The sequence below is a fragment of the Phalangium opilio genome, unplaced genomic scaffold (genome assembly GCF_054372755.1).
Source record: "Phalangium opilio isolate 3A_F unplaced genomic scaffold, DU_Popi_V2 ptg000041l_1, whole genome shotgun sequence".
Classification (NCBI taxonomy): Eukaryota; Metazoa; Arthropoda; class Arachnida; order Opiliones; family Phalangiidae; genus Phalangium; species Phalangium opilio.
Window position 1 is genome coordinate 1,881,707 of NW_028324165.1, and position 17,383 is coordinate 1,899,089.

General features: G+C 41.3%; 2 protein-coding genes and 1 long non-coding RNA gene across 6 annotated transcripts in view; 1 reads left to right on the plus strand and 2 right to left on the minus strand.

Annotated features, from left to right (window-relative positions):
• LOC149679261 (uncharacterized) overlaps positions 1-206 on the minus strand; it is a 30,487-nt gene extending 30,281 nt beyond the window's left edge. Inside the window, exon 1 of one of the 2 annotated variants that reach the window (XM_089834943.1) lies at positions 67-206. In XM_089834943.1, the coding sequence (XP_089691069.1) occupies positions 67-90 (24 nt within the window). In that variant the 5' untranslated portion in view covers positions 91-206. The remainder of the gene's footprint in view (positions 1-66) is intronic. The other variant, XM_089834944.1, reaches the window with a different exon arrangement.
• A 6,208-nt stretch (positions 207-6,414) lies between these two features.
• On the minus strand, positions 6,415-7,035 carry LOC149679263 (uncharacterized). Its single transcript, XR_016365715.1, has 4 exons — positions 6,900-7,035; positions 6,715-6,811; positions 6,514-6,613; positions 6,415-6,445 (listed from the first exon to the last, which is right to left on the minus strand). It is a non-coding gene; the product is annotated as an uncharacterized LOC149679263 (long non-coding RNA).
• A 248-nt stretch (positions 7,036-7,283) lies between these two features.
• LOC149679264 (uncharacterized) lies at positions 7,284-16,199 on the plus strand. 3 transcript variants are annotated; one of them, XM_089834945.1, is made up of 6 exons: positions 7,284-7,559; positions 7,637-7,726; positions 10,034-10,186; positions 10,268-10,398; positions 12,675-12,757; positions 14,793-16,199. In XM_089834945.1, exons 1-6 carry the CDS (start codon positions 7,284-7,286, stop codon positions 15,710-15,712), a joined length of 1,653 nt encoding a protein of 550 aa, XP_089691071.1. In that variant the 3' UTR covers positions 15,713-16,199. The 3 variants fall into 3 exon arrangements, with proteins under 3 accessions (XP_089691071.1, XP_089691072.1, XP_089691073.1); XM_089834946.1 differs by having other exon boundaries at positions 7,640-7,726; XM_089834947.1 differs by lacking the exon at positions 7,637-7,726.
• Positions 16,200-17,383: the final 1,184 nt, after the last annotated feature.

Below are 17,383 nucleotides of genomic sequence, written 5' to 3' on the forward strand. Positions count from 1 at the left end.
TTCCAGTTTTTTGAAATTTAAAATTTCTGTGTAAACCATGGATTAGTTCAATAATTGTTCAAGTACCTCTTGAAGACTTATTAAACTCATTGCGGAAATGTCTGACTTTATGACAACTTTATTTTACCGACGTCAATCTGCCAGAAAAAGCGAAATATTTCTAAACCAAAAGTAGCACCAAACCAGCGAAGCAGAAATTGCTATAACCGGTTCAGAGACTCAACTAAAACTTTATTTTTTCTTTATATGTATGTAAAACAAATAATCGCTAATTTCATGTAGTATAGAGTCCTGTCAGAAGCCTTGGTTTTGAATTAATAATACGTCACGTTAGGGCAACATTCTTTTGCCACGGTTTGCAGCGCCATCTCTATTTTAAAATTTCTTAATATGATCCAAAATAAGTGTCGTGGGCGTGGCGGCCATTAGAGTTAAACCAAACTATACTTGCAGCTGCCAGCGTAGTCACACTGATCACATCTGAGTGGTTTTTCACCACCTTACATTTTTCATTTAATTTCTAATGTTAAATTTTACATTGTTGAAGTCAAATATATATATTTCCAAAAACGGATTTCTGTAAGAAGAACGTTGAACGTAGCAAATTCATTACCCATCCTCCCATACTTTATTGAGAAAATTCGTCTGCTTATATTTTGACTCCACCCACAAATAAGCGACTCCCATCAAAACAAGTAGTCGAGGAGTGGTATTTGCTACGTTAGTACAAAGAAAGAAACTAGATACTCAAAAAAAGAAACATCAATTATTTGTATTCTTGACTTTAAAGCTTAATTCCACTAAATCGGGAGTTATTTCGCATTGTTGAACACTTTGCTTTTTTACCACTGGCGTAATTTCCAAAAAAATTATTTAACCACGAAAATAGAGATAAGAATGACATTTTCGATCTCTAGAAGTCGATATATGCAGAATTTGTGGGTGGAGTCAAAATATAAGCAGACGAAGTTTCTCAATAAAGTATGCGAGGATGGTACCAGACACACTCTGACTTTTGACAGTGCGTTTGCCAGTCACGTTCTTTGTGCTCTGGTTTCTGTGTAAGTGTATCAGCTTTTCCCTCCCCTCTTGCTTTCTCCCCTTCCCCCTCCCTTTCTGTTCTGCTATGAACTCCCCTAAAAAACGGAAAAAAGAGTCAAGCGACCCTCCTAACTCACCCAATTACGATGACGAACAACCTACCACGAACTCTCAACCACGACAATCTGAGGACATGGATCTAAATGCCACAACTGAAGTAATTAAACCGCTTATTTTTCAACCAAAAGACACCCGAGAAGGAAAGATTACGCCGGAACAGACCAAACAGGGCCAAGGCCCAACGTTCCATGATACGGACTTTATAAAACTTTGCCACCATATCGAACATACTGTAGGAGAAGTTAAGGATTTGCGAGTACTACGTGGTGGAGCCTTACTGGTTGCACCATTAACCTCCCAACAACATGCCACATTCATGAAGTGGGATCATATGGACAAAATCAAATTTTCAATCACTACACCCGGCCACCCGCAGGAACCAGGAAATAAAGGGGTAATTTATCGAGTCCCCGAAAATCTAACGGAACCTTTAATAGCGGATGCTTTGGAACGGCAAGGCCTTCCCTGCAAAAAAATAACCCGACTAGGGGCCACTAGCTCCACCTATCTCCTCAACTTCGGATCCGCAGACCTTCCCACAGAAGTGCGAATGTATTATCAAATTTATAAGGTTGCTCCTTATGTTCGTCAACCAATGCAATGTAAACGATGCCGTCACTTTGGACATACTCAAAAACACTGTAAAAGTAATTTCCGCTGTGTTACATGTGGAGCTAATCACCCGGATGGCCAGGATTGTCAAGGACAGAAACACTGTGCTAACTGTGGAAATTCCGATCACATTGCGTCTTCTATCAAATGCCCTCAACGACTAAAAGAAGTTCAAATCATCAGACTCCAAGAGCAACAAAATCTCTCTCGCTATGCCGCTATACAGGCCTTTAATAAACTTAACCCCACTCCGACCTTCTCGGCTACAGACTTCCCACCCCTTCCCCCTGTCCACCTTCCCCCAACCAATCGTCTCCCCTTCCACCCCCCTACCCGCCCCCCCTCCGGCCCCATCCTTCCCTCCTGCCAGCCCGAAGATATCCTCAATGTGCTTTGCGACATCGTAGTTACCCTAGCCAAACCGACTCCGCCCTCCTTTGACGAAATAATTTCCCTTTTCACTGTCCTCCTCAACCGCACTCTGAAGACTACCATCAACCGGCAAGATATCCTTAAAAAACTTCCGGAAGACAAACAACACGCCCTCAGAAATTGTTTTGCCCAATAATACGCCATATCCCAATCTCACTATCATTCAATGGAACGCTCGTAGCATTCTGGCCAATCAAGGTGACCTTGTCGCCCTAATCCAAACATATACTCCACATATCATCCTTCTACAAGAAACCTGGCTACAACCCAAACATGCAACCCTCAACGCCTATACCGATTACTATACGATTTTTCGAAAAGATCGCCCCTCTGACCCAACTCTCCTCCCACCCCGTGGCGGTGGCGTAGCGATTTTTGCTGCGAAACACCTCTCACCAACCGAACTTACTGTGACACCCCCGCCCACAGTTGAAGGTATCACGATTTCTATATCTTGGAGAGGCCAACCTCTCCAATTGTCCTCCCTCTATGATCCATCGGGCTCCAGCTCTGACCAAGATCTCAATATGTTGTCTCGTCAAATACCGCATCCTATGATACTCGGCGCGGATTTAAACGGCCATCATCCAACTTGGGACACTGCCCTTTGTAATACGCAGGGAATGCATATCACAAGCTGGCTCAATATCAACCCTTCCATATGCTGTATCAATGATGGCACACATACCCGGCGTCCTCTTCAAGCGCGCAATACGGCTCCTGACACCACGTTTGCCAGCTCATCCCTTGCTCCTAGACTAACCTGGGTCCCTCTACCAAAGGGAGGTAGCGACCATCTTCCCATCCTCATTACTCTCCCCACCCCCATAAGACATGGCCACCCCCCGATACCTTCCCACCCCACAATCTGCCGACCAATTAACTGGACTTCCTTTCGCACTGCCGCTGATGCCTATCTAGACCACGATCCGGACACACCACTAACATTCTCTGAACTACAGTCCCTCATTCTATCCTTTGCCCACCCCCCAACCCCGCCTCGTTGTAACGATCGGCTTCCCCATAAACCGCGGCTTCCTTACTGGTGGAACCTTAGACTCCGCCAGCTTCACGAAAAGGCCAATTGGCACCGTAATCGATACTCTAAGCAACACAACCAAACTGACTATAGACTGTACCATCATACCCGTGCCTTGTTTCGCCTTACTCTAAAACGGGAGAAAACCCGATGCTGGCGGGAATTTTGCGATACGCTACAACCATCTACCCCTAGTGGGGACATATGGCAAAAACTCAAATGGGCAACGAGACCTCGCGTCACCTATACACCACCGCCAAACAACACCGCCGACCTCCAAAGAGCAACAATCCTGGCACAGCATTACCATCAAATCTACTTCACATCTACTTTGGAGGCCGTACCACCTCCTCTATCGGATTCTCCCCTCGATCTAAATGACCCTTTCACCCTAGGTGAACTTTATCATGTAATCCCGAAACTACAAAAAACGGCCCCGGGGGCCGACAAGATTTCAAACAAAATGCTTTGTCGCTTGCCGCACACCTTCCTCCCTAAAATTCTCCAAACCCTAAATCATCACTGGACCCACCATGACTTCCCCGCCCACTGGAATGATGCTACCATCATCCCTCTCTTAAAACCTGGCAAAGACCCCACATCACCGGAAAGCTATCGCCCCATAGCACTACTCCTGACCCTGAAAAAGTTATTTGATAGACTGGTCAACCGCCGGCTACTGTACTTCTTGGAAATGCACAATCTCTTACAGCCCTACCAAAGCGGATTCCGTAAGTGTCGCACCACTATGGAACACCCTATTCGCCTCGTCGATGATGTACACACGGCTCTCACCACACAGACCTGTGTAGTTGCAGTCTTCTTAGACCTTAAGGACGCTTTTGGTAGCGTCCACTCTGACCACCTCTTACGTCGTCTAACAGAACTTGGCCTGTCAGGCCACATAATGTCCTGGCTTACTGATTTTCTACTGCAACGTCGCTTACGTGTCAAGATTAATAACCAAGTCTCTCACTACGTCCCTATTAACACAGGCGTCCCCCAGGGGAGCCCCCTGAGCCCCACTCTATTCCTAATTGCCATAAATGACTTCGGTCAGGACTTTCCCACTCAGAGCGCCAGAGGCCTCCATGCTGATGACGTAGTTATATGGGCCACCGGAGCCACCCTCGCCATTGCCCGACAAATCCTACAAGACTGTCTCAACCTAGCTGCCGCTTTCATAGAACAATGGGACTTTCATTTACAATATAACAAATGCAAATACATGGTATTTACTCGTAAACACCGCAAGGATGACGATATTTCCCTCCATATAGATGGGAATCTTCTGGACGAAGTTCATACCTACAAATACTTAGGGCTCTGGTTGGACCCTAAGCTCACGTGGACTAATCACATCAATGAACTCGCTAACAAATGCTCGAAACGTCTTAACGTTCTTCGCGCCGTTATGGGCCTTAAATGGGGCGCTCGGCGGCTTATCGGTCTGCGAATTTACACCCACTTTATCCGTGCTGTTCTGGACTATGGAGCTTTCCTCTATGGTACCGCCTGCCACACCAATCTTCGCAAACTGGACAAAATTCAAAACTCTGCCTTACGAACGATCCTTGGTTTACCCCGTTCGACTTCTATTGCGGCCATGACGGTCGAAAGCCAACTTTACCCACTAGACTTTCGCAGGCTTTCGTTAGAGCTCAATCACTTGGCCAAACTCCTCTCGGTCCACGGTTTCCTCGCCGCCGCGCCGCCCCTCCTTCATCGGACCTTACCTCCCCTCTCCCGTCGTTCACTGTCTGTTAGACTTCAACATCACCTTACTACTACTCTTCGCGCCCTACACCTCGACTGCGGGGGTGTTACTATACTCCCGCCAGTACACCTCCCACGCCCACCGTGGGATAATCCGTCCGTCAATATCATCGACAACTATATTAACCACCCAAAGGCAGATCTCACCCCCGAAGAACTCCGCCAGGAATTCTACAGCCATCTAGCAACGCTCTGTGATCCCGATAACCCCCTAATCATATATACTGACGCCTCAAAAATACCTACAGCTCCTGTTAATGCCATTGGACTCCATGTTCAGAATTTTGGCTGGACTTACGCAAAAACGATTAACGTCCATCATGATATCACTCGCTGTGAGCTAATTGCCATCTGGGAAGCCGTACGACTTGGCCAAACCTTCCCTCACTCTCAATTGATTATTTGTACCGACTCGCAATCGAGCTTACGTATGCTGAAAAGTACCTCCGAAGATCCTCTGGTCTCCATGACCTATAAAGAAATTACTGTGGCCTCTCCTCAACAAATCTCCCTCCTGTGGTGCCCTGGACATACGGGTATCCAGGGGAACGAGTTGGCCGACCAAGCAGCCCGCCGCGCTCTAACTATCGCACCCCAGCAGCTTGATCTCTGGATCCCCTACTCCCGACTTACTCTTACAAGGGTCTTCAAGCAATGCCTAGCGTCTCATTATCAAACCACGTGGCAAACATCGGCGGAAGGCCTACGGCAATCCCTCTACCGCCCGCAAGTTTTTCTACGTCCGGCACCACCCGTTGCCCTACACCGTGCAGAAGAGGTTACTCTCAGTCGCCTCCTCTGCCGCCGCCTGGTCACTGGGGTCCTCTTGCATCGATACGGCAAACTCCCCTCCGATCTATGTCCCCCCTGTCAACTCCCTGACACACCAGACCATATCTTCACCGCTTGTCCTTTATATGCTCCTCTCCATGCTCAACTCCGCACCCATATCCCACAACGTCCACTACAATTTCCTAACATCCTTCAACAAATAAACCTTCACAATCTAGAAGTAATCCGACTGGTCCTGACTATCTGGAAACAGTATTCCACTCATCATGGCCGATGGTAACTCCTCCTTCCCTGACCGGCCGTCATCTTCCCCCCCGCCCACGCCGGACACATCCGCCTCTACCATGTTTTTCACCCGTCTCTCTTCGGCCGCCCGTTCACCTCGCGGCACCAGACCTGGGTGCTACCCCCTCTACTGCGCCTCACCTGTCGCTCTGTTACCGGGTGATAAAGCCGCCGTCCCCACCAATATTGCACTCGCACTACCGCCTAATCATGTTGGCACTATCAGAGGACTCTACCATTTCCTGGAACGAGGCATCCATATCGGAGGTGGTATCATAGATGAGGATTATAGAGGCGATGTGAAGGTCATCCTATACAACCTCTCCTCCACCCCTCTGCTGCTCCAGCCTGGATCCAAAATTGCGAAACTGATTGTTACTCCTATATTTCGGGGTCCCACAGAAGAGACTACCCACCTCGACTCAACAGACCGGGCTGACCGGGGCTTTGGCTCCTCGGACCACGATACCGGGCTCTACAAATAACGACTTCTACGGATTATTGCGTCACCCATTCCTAACAAAAAAAAACAATGTATAATTTTAAAAAAAAAAAACACCACCCATGTTAAAACGACCAAAAAAAAAACAAACAAAGGAAAATTACTAATAACTAACTTATGAACATAATAACGTTGTATAAAAAATTTTGTAAAAAAATGAACACTGTGTACTGGGCGGGCCCGCGGAATACTTCCCTATTGGCCTTTCTCTCCTAATAAAAAAAAAAAAAAAAAAGGATGGTACCAGAGGCTAAAGCTATGATTCCACGTTCTTAGTACATAAATCCGTTTTTGGTTTACAATTATTTTCATAGGTCTGGAAGTGGTTTTGACAATATTCTCGTCTTGAGTCCAGCATAAAATTTCGTTCTCTATAAGTTTACAATCTGTTCTGATCGTCTGCTGCATTCTGGCAAATTAACGGCGGAGTTCCAATCGACCGACCGACCGACCGACCGACCGCAAATAGTATTTGTTTTACGAAATGGATCATTCAGATGAATGTTACCACGATAATCTAGGCAAAGCCACGAAGATCAAATCAAGAACCTGTGTCAATGACGTTACTTTCCTTTTTTAAGCCATCTTATCTCAGGTGCATTTTAATTTTAGTAATGGGTAATCTACAGTCAATTTCCATATGCAGTGTTTTAATTGTTTTAACTTCAATAGACACAGAATAATATGGTTGCGATAAAGCATTGTTGTTACCGTGGCTGTCGCAATAACTCTAGGGATTTGGACCCCACTGTTGTTCAAGGGGCAACGTTTTACCCTTTCCCAAAGCCCAAAACTAAACTAGAAAAGTGTAAAAAATGGATAAGAGCTATAGGAAGAGAGGATTTGAACAATGTGGATAAGATAAGGAAGTTCCATTATGTATGCAATTACCATTTTGTGGGTGCTATGGGACCTACAGATGCAAACCCTGATCCTATTCTGTATGGAGCGAGCGTTAATGTGAGTATTAACACATAATCTACTGCATTTTGGTATTGATTGGTAAAACAATTACACTGTATACTCTTATGTCAAAGAAGGCTGGAACAGTTTCACGTGACTTTCTTGGTAACGAACCCTTGCAAGATATAGACAGTCAAGTGGTTGATCAGGCTGAAGTTACGAGGGTAATAGAGTAATTTCTTTCCCATATACGGCAACGTCATAACCCTCTATCTCTTACCTTAGTTATATCCCCCCTCCCCTTCTCTTCCGGGGGCAAATAGTATTCTCTAGTACAAAGTTGCCCCTAACGTAGGGGATACACAGTTCACTCCCCCTCTCAACCGAAATTACTCTATAACACGTGGTGTTCGTTAATCCAACAATGCAAGTCATGGATAATCGTGAACATATATTAGACAGATTCAGCAGAAGCTTGAAAAGTTCAAATGTTTCGAAATACGCATTAATGTGGGTTGTTGATGAGAATTATGATTGTAGCTACTTAGTTCTTAAAGTAACAGGCGGCTCTATTATCACCCCTAGCATGCTGGCTAATCTTCTGGACACGAATTTTACCTTGCCAAGGCAGGAACCAATCAGACCTAATGCACTAGTTCCCATTGGTTCCTGCCTTTGGTTTAACTAGCCTTTGCCAAGCTTAGCCAACGTGTAGCAGAAAAGGCATCTTTCAGGGGCATCAACGGAGCCGCCCTTTGCTTTAATAAAACCCCAAGTTGTTGTTTCCGTTTGTGTAAGATAAATCCAATATTTGAGGTCAAACTAGATGTGCTAGTATATTTGATTAGATAAGCTTGCTATTTGGTATTCTGATAAATATTACATAATTTCGGTGAACCTATAACATTTTTGACCTTTGAAGATTCCTGTTCACTTCTGGTGGTATTCCGGACAAAGAGTTGATTGATCCTAAGACCATTAAACACAGATGGACTGGAATGGAGATAGGGCGGGTGGTTCCTTGTGGGAAGCGTCTCTCTAGCGCCACGCCGCGACCAATAATGAAACTATTTCCAATCAAACAAACAGGCGCGTGAAATAGCGGACGACATTAGGCCCGTTAAAGCTCGAAAATCTATGTTAGGTTCACTTTTAGAAAGTTGATATTTGGGGTTTGGTATTTTGTTGAAATTAATGCCTTTCATTTGGGATTTATCAGAATAACGTTGATCATTTTTACAAACTCCGAAAACGCACCTTTTGCTTGGCATCTTAAATACCTAAACTAATCCTTTAAATTACTTTAAGAAAACGAACATAAAAGGCGAAAAAGCGGAGAGGAAAAACCTAACCGTACCTAGACTGTATAATCATAAAAATTCAACAGAGCAGACGACATAATAAAGGTCACATTATCTATGCTTTGAAAAGTTTCGGGACTCTCCCGCTAGGGGCGACGATACGCGCTGAAGTTTAAAGATGGGGTTTTAGCTTGTCATTCTAGTCCATCTGTGTTTAATGCTCTTAGATTGATCTTGATAAAGGATAGAAAGGGTACCGGAATAGTTTCACCAATTCGCTACATTCCACAGAATGTGAATTTATTTCCGGAGCTAAACTCGCGCGGTGACAAAAATGTAGCAGATTGAGGCCTAGCTCGGTATAGGGGGCGCTAACTAAAGGTGTAACATGACTCGCCACCTATTCCTACCTTACTCATGTTCAACTTATCTATTATGAGGCTAGAATACGATTAAGATAGGAGCCTGATGTATGTTTGTTTTCGAAGACTCAGTAGTGCATCCGATATAATGTGATGGAGCATAATTTTTTTAGGATCAGAGAGTTTATGTAAATTAAAAAATGCCCGAAACCACGCTATAGGGATGAAAAACATCTAAATGTTTGATATAATAATATATGACCATAATTCATATTTGAAAGCCTGGGAATTATTCAAATTGTATTAAATTTGGTTAAGAAACGATAGCTAATTTAGTAATTTACTATAGGGAGAAGGTATAAATTCGCGTACATCTCTAGCTTTATTTCCAGTCCAAACGTATAGTAGGTCCGGAGTTAATCCCCGCCGCCTCTAAATTACAACCAGCATCTCATTGGTTCTTGAAAACCCACGTCAACGCGACGCGAATGACGAAAATTACTGACGACTGAGGAGAGGCTGCGAAATAGCCCGGCCTCCTTTTACGTCCCCCCTTGTATCTTGATAAGGGGGACTGGGACTATGGTGCGCGAATACTAAGGCATCATATACCTTCTCACTAGTAAACTAGATATCCCTTCTTGATTTGGAAATCATTATCAAAATGTCAACACCAAACGTAATTCATAAGATATCTTTTATTCCTATTAATCGAAATGGGATGGAAACATTACTTTAAAATTTCGGATATAATCTTGATAAAAAAATTGAAATTATAGACAGTTTTCTCTGTTCGGGACTAGAGAACATTGCTGAGCCCCCATTTAGCTTTGGTTTGCCCATTTAATGTATGTATTTTAATTTTTAGTGTGACGTTTCAATGTCAAACATGAAGAAAGAGAGAATCAAAAGTATGTTAAGAATAAATGAGCAACAAGAGGAAATTGGGAGGCTTGATGAGGAAATTGAAAGGCTCAAGGGAATCATTGGAAACTTGAAAAATGAAGTTGAAGATCTTACGGTTTGTAACGTTCTGCCTTTTATAGTCGATTAAAAAAACGAAAATCAGGTTAATTTAGAAGATAATTGTTTGAATAATTAGGAAAAGAATGGATTGAATGGAACCAACGATTATGCCATAGCGGGACCAGTTCAATATGATCCCGAATCATATGGACAAGTATTGTCTCTTCCATTTTTCAAACAGCAACAACCTCAAGAAGAAATTGAAAGGTATTTGAATAGAATTTAACCGCTGAAAATCTTAATGGAAAAACCTTTCATGGAATAAAGTGGTTAAACCTACACTTACCACTATCGCGAATCTATACAACTTCACGAGTTAATAATATGTTAGCTCCCTATAAGTTACTCAGGCAATTCATTTTTATAGTCCCGCGTTTTCTCCCGCGCCGCCGGCTTCCCAATTATATGCGCCACTCTGCGGCCGCCACGTGAACGAAAATCTTATTTACTCTTCTTTCCGGTTTTTCCCCGGAAGCGCGTGTAGTGGAAGCTAGCCAATGATATCGGAGCTATTTAAGTAGCCGAATATTTCGCTCAGTAGCCTCGGTTAAGAGATCAGTGGATTGGATTTAGCTCAGTTGTATAATTTTCTCGTTTCAAGTCACAATAACAACTCTTATCTTTAGCATTCTTTATCAATATCGGCAAATTGCATTGAGTTCCTGCATTTGTTTTTTGTCTCAGTACTGACACAAACTCCACGATTTAATGTTAAATTATTAAAACATAAACATTCACGACTAAAACACTGCATTGGTGAAAAAGCAGCCGGACGACTCGAGGTCGAGGAGCCGTACGAGCGGGATTTTTTTTTTTCGACAAGAGAGAACGAAACATTCGGATTTTTTCCCGCGCGGGCGAAATGAGAAGAAATCGCTGGATACATTACGCCTATGGAGCCTGACTATCTTATAGGGAGCTAACATATTATTAACTCATGACAACTTTTTATATACATCTATATTAGCCTGTCCAACCTCTTCATAGGATTTGGGTTTTTCATTATTTCTTTTTACAGTATCCTAGCTGCTATACTGTCCTAGTGGAAGATCTTTCATTCATACATTCCTGTTTTAACATATATATTTAGGCTATTTCGTCAATTCATCAAGGAGGCCTGAAACACTTAAAATTAATAATAACCTTAGTGGGACTTAGCAATTTGGGCTGTGTTACTGTGTAATGTAGTAGGGTTGTAGCCCCTAGCTGGTTCAATAGTGGAAGTAAAAGTAATAAAAAATACAGTTAAAGCACGGATTAACTAACGCTAGGGATTGTTCACTAACCGTGTTTCCCATGTATTTCTATCGCCAACTACATGTTCCGAATTATTCCTTCCTTGATTCTCCTCTTCATTCCCCCAATTTATTGGACCAAAACGGATGTAGATATAGCGGCGCCATCTGTAGGCAAAATAAATCGTTTTTGCGGATTTTAAAGATGGCGGCGCCCAATTTTAGGTGGGATTTTAATTTTGACGTCATAGGACACGTGATATTTGGTCCAATTTTCTTATAACTTCCGGTTAGGGATAGTAGCTGCTGCTAGGGGGTGCTTGGAACATATGCATACTTAATCTTTTAGGGGGAACGAACAATCCCTAGCGTTAGTTAATCCATGGTTAAAGGGGCGTTGACTATTAATTTTCGTATAACAATGGCTTAGGTGGGGAATTAATTCAACTAGCTTCTGAAGAAGATAGTAATAAGAAATTAGTTTGTCAAATTAAAAGGAACAGGACTATAATATCGTCTGGGGATGGTTTGAACTAGTTAATGCGCAAAAATACTCTAAATGTCTATTATGAGAGCAATGAATTAGCATAAAGTCTGGAAATACTAGAAAATAAATCCCCAAATACTCGAAACGAATTTTCAAATTACTTGATACTCGACTCGAGCTCGATAAGAAAAATTTTCAATACTCAATGCTCGAGACTCGACTCGAAACCAAAAATTCAAGGCTCGCACAGCCCTAACAAAAAATCTAAAAGCTTGATTTCAGTTCAATCCCGAATTGGAAATCGCTATGCTTACATGAAGTTCAAAAATATTATTTTAAGTGAGATTAGTTAGTATAAAGTGTTCATACCACATTCATAGTGAATTCATCTTTTATTAATACAAGAAGTGATATCTAGTTTACTAGGGAGAAGTTATAAATTCGCCTCCACATTTCTAGCTTTATCTCCAGTGCAAACGTATAGTAGGTCCGGAGTTAATCCCCGCCTTTAAATTACAACCAGCGTCTCATTGGTTCTTGAAAACTCACGTCAGCACGGCGACGCGAATGACGAAAATTACTGACGACTGAGGAGAAATAGCCCGGCCTCCTTTTACGTCCACCCTTGTATTTTGAAAGGGGGACTAGCTGGGACTATGGCGCGCTAATACTAAGACATCTTATACCTTCTCCCTAATAAACTAGATATCCCTTCTTGATTAATACTTGTGCTTTATAATTATTTATTTATTTATTTATAGTTTGCAAAGTATTCCCACTGAGTTAATCAGCAACATTTCCCAAAGTCCACTCGAAAACGAAGCCGTGAATCACAATCAACTTGGTATAAAAAGTTTTTTTTTTACAAGTATTATAACGTTTCCCTCACCTAAACTTAAACAAGTTGGGAAAACCAAAATATTACCTCTCCGAGTCAAGAGGTCTACTACTGCAAACTTATTTACCTAGATATGGAATTATTTCTCTTTTTTTTTAAGTAAAAATTTACAAATTATTGAAGCAGTATTCCAAGCATTGCGAATATATAGTAAAGCAGGCGACATTTTACATCAAATAAGGATAAATCTTGGACACATAGAAATCAGTCAATGGGGAAAAGAACAGGAAATGTGTATAAATTTTGGAGAGATATAACCTTTATGTGTTTGTAAAGGCCCAATTGTCTACGCTTCAGCTGTTTACCCGTGTTATGCGTGTTAAGGTTAAATAACACCAAAGCTGATTTGTGGCTAAACGCACTGAAAGTCTTGCGCACCCTAAAAAGAATGAAAACTCCGTAGCTAATACCCGTTTACCATCAGCCCTTTCACTGGTCTAATTGCCACCATGATCTTTTCTTCGATTATTATATCTACACCTCATTATTTAAGCGTGTATTTAACTTTCGGCTCACTCTGAACCGTTGATGTCTCTACATTTCAGACACGAAAATCAACACCCATAGTTTACTACACCTTGGGCCTCAATTATTTACTCTTTAGTTCACTAGGCCTATTACGGATAATACTTGATTTAACCGACAGAGTGTAAGCCTTAGCGTTCTTCTTGATATAACTAAAGCAAGGATTATTCTATATACAGATGTAGTATAGCTAAAGTCATATATAAACAGCCATTTCAAATAATAATATTAAAAAATGTCCTTGGAATATCAAAATGAAACAGAGCTTTCAAGTTACAAAACTACTAAATGCATAGTAATTACGAAAAATACTTCCACATATTCACTTTATATTATGGAAAAAGGGAATATTAAGGTTCTGTATGATTTCTTAACACATCAACGAAAGGCTAACTGCTAACGCGACGCACTAGTGTAACAATGGACGGACACACACAGACAAAAACATAGACTGCTTTTTAACTCTTTCCGTATTAATTTTGAGTTGAGAAACAAGATTATCTTAAATATTAAAATAAATATAATTAATATTAAATATTTTCTTCGTTAGTTGTTCGCCTTATTGAGCGTTACATCGTTTTGATAAAGAACAATTAAACATTCTTGAGAGGCTTGACTAATATTGGCGTTTGAAATGAAGCATACGCCGGTTGCTTCCCCTTACTCAAATAGGTAGTATATAAGGGTGTCGAACTACAGTTAAAAGCAAGAACAACCGCAATTGCGAAAACCTTTGGTGGACAACCCACCTTAGGGAGGCTAGACGTTTCTCGTAACCCTAGCTGATCGCCGCGAATGTCTTAAACCAAACGATGACGATGGAGTTAGAAGCCAATGAGACAGATTGGTGTCTATGTGGAATAGGCGGAAGACCAGTAGATGGTGGTGTCTAGAAGCCAGTATGTACAGACTGGTGTCCAAGTGGGATGGACAAAGACCAAAAGATGGTGGTGATTAGAAGCTAGTATGTACAGACTGGTGTCCAAGTTGGATGGACAAAGACCAAAAGATGGTGGTGATTAGAAGCCAGTAAGTACAGACTGGTGTCCGTGTGGGATGGACAAAGACCAGAAGATGGTGGTGTGAGAACCCAAGTAGAGGAGCCATTTCCGTGACTGTGAAAGCAGTTCGGAAATGGCGAACACCTTTGCTCCGATTTGGAAACTGCGAACGCGGTCACGTGGGTGTAACAACAGACACACACACACAAACACACACACAAACACACAGACGGACACACACGATCGTTACAGAACCTCTCCGTGACTTACGTCACTCGGAGAGGTAAAAACTAAACGTTGCGCAATAAGCACAACATAGAGAAAAACAAATCAGTACTCTTGAGGTGCTTATACCTTCACTTTTCACACGCTTTTGCATTATGAATATTCTATGTCTTGTCAAACGAATAATACACATTAGAGCTTCTTTGGTGATATGTTTTTGCTTTGTGTAGGAAAATTGCAGGAAAAGGATTTTACTGAAAAAAACAATTCTAGCGAAGATAAAAAGTGTATAGAACCGGAGCCTCCGATAGAACATCACGCTAGAAAGAAAATGAGAGAAAAACGCTTCAAATGCGATCAATGTGGTTATGCTACCGATCAGAATAGTAAATTGATCCAACATCTACGCGTTCACAGTGATGAAAAACCTTTCAAGTGTGATCTGTGTGATTATGCCTGCAAGCAGAAGGGTAATTTAATGGAACATCGACTCATTCACGGTGGACGTGAGAAACCGTTTAAATGCGATCTGTGTGATTATTCTTGCTCGAGGAAAAGTAGATTAATCGCGCATAAACGCGTTCACACTGGTGAAAAACCTTTCAAGTGTGATCTGTGTGATTATGCCGGCAGTTTCCATAATAATTTGATAAAGCATCAACGCATTCACCATTGTGAAAAACCCTTCAAATGTGATCAGTGTGACTACGCCACTACGGACAATAACACTTTGAAAAAACATAAAGGCATTCACAGTGGTGAAAAGCCTTTCAAATGTGATCAGTGTGAATATGCCAGTATACATAGGACCGGTTTGATCTCTCATCTACGCTTTCACCGTGATGTAAAACCGTTTAAGTGCGATGAGTGCGAATATGCAACTACGCACAAGCGCATTTTGAACGAGCATAAACGTATTCACCGTGGTGAAAAACCATTCCAATGTGATGTGTGCGACTACGCCTGCCGTTACGAGAGTACTTTGGTCATACATCGACGTATTCACAGTGATGGAAAGAAGTTCAAATGTGATCACTGTGATTACGTCACCTCATTTCATGGTGTTTTTATCACACATCAACTCATTCACAGTGGTGAAAGACCCATCAAGTGTGTTCAGTATGACTGTATTAGCACGAAGAAGCCTTAATTGCTCAAACATCAACGTAAAGACAGTTGTAAAATGATGAAAGTAGCTATACCAGAACGCATAAGGCAAGTGGGATCAGACCACATAGAAATCACTTCAACTAATAGATTGGATTTTAAGGAAAAGGCTGTAGTAGAATATTTAGTTTTGGTCAAAAAGAACATGGCAAATAACGAATTTTGAAAGGGCATCACACCCCCTGTATTTAAAACGGCTTTTTAATGTTTTTTTTATTATTATTAAAATGTGTTTGTTAGTGAGGCCAATTAATAAGGAGTATCCAGGGTTCATTTTCTTCAACTGCCATTGTTTGTTCATTGCGCGTGATCAAAGTTTAGTCATTATCAAATAGTAATTAATCTTTTCAGAGTAAATGACATAAAACTTGGAACATTTGAAAATACTAAACTAAAAAATAAGCCTTTTTAAAATTTTTAAAAATTCACTTTTATGTAAATCAGGCCCAATAAAGCTTTTTTGTATCCCATCCATGATTTGATAGTAAGAAAATCCCTTCTATTTAAATTCAATCAAAACCTCTATTGAACTTTGCATTAAGAGGTCATTTTTTTCCGAGTTAGACCAAAGGTTTCACGACCAAGGCTTCGTCACAACCTATCTTCATACGTTGCCTACGTTAATCAAGGCCTGTGCGCGGCGCCGATTGTTTATTTTTCGCTTGGCAATTTGAGTTGCCGAATTCTCTCACCTGAGAGCGCTATTAGCTGGACCTAAAATTTGAAATATTCATTTTCTCGCGCTTGGAATTTTAAACGTTCATTTTCGCGTGCTTGGAATTTGAAATAGCGTTTCGGTCCAGCTATCAATGCCATCTCGCGGTAAAATAGAGAGAAAATAAGAAGTCTCGTTTCTTAAAAGTCGCCCCGGTCGAAACTACCGCGCACAGGCCTTGATTAACGAAGGCAACGCTTCATATCACTAGCAAAGGCTGAAGTATCTCAGTTTTCATGGTATAAAGTTAAGTTGATAATTTTCTATAGGTTTTAAAAATCTTTATTTTTTCAACCACGCGCTAAATTTCTATTCAAGTCCCGCGCTCCATTTCACCATTCCGATTGTCAAATTAAGGTGTTCTGATTTTTCAATAAACCTTTTAGGCCTACTTTTTGGTTCGCTAAATCTAAAGTTAGATCATCACAATAAATACCTGGATATTATTATAATATCTGGTAATTAATAGTTCCCACGAATATCTAGCACACGGTGCGTTGTATTTTCCGACCATTCCAACTGTAAGTTACGATTTATTTAAATAACATATGTAAAAAATTGGACGATTTTACAACTCCAGAAGTAATTTATTTCCTAAATAATTTTTCTCCCCAAAAAGGGACAAATATTATACAAAAACGAGTTTTGCTTCGCAGTCCTTAATAATCTGCATTTATACACAATCCCGGACTCTTTCAAACCAACAAAGGGCCAGAAATTATAAATTAAGTTTAATCAACATGAGAAGTTTTGTTTTAATAACATGGTTCAAAAATTTGTTATGATTCGAAAATTTTCAAAAAAAGAAAAAGGCTATATGCGGCATTTTAAATCAAAACATTTAAAATAATAGCACCTTTTCTGACTGATAATTTTCACACCAACGACACCGAGTATGACAAGCGTTTAAAGATAGTAATCGGAATGATGAATCTTATT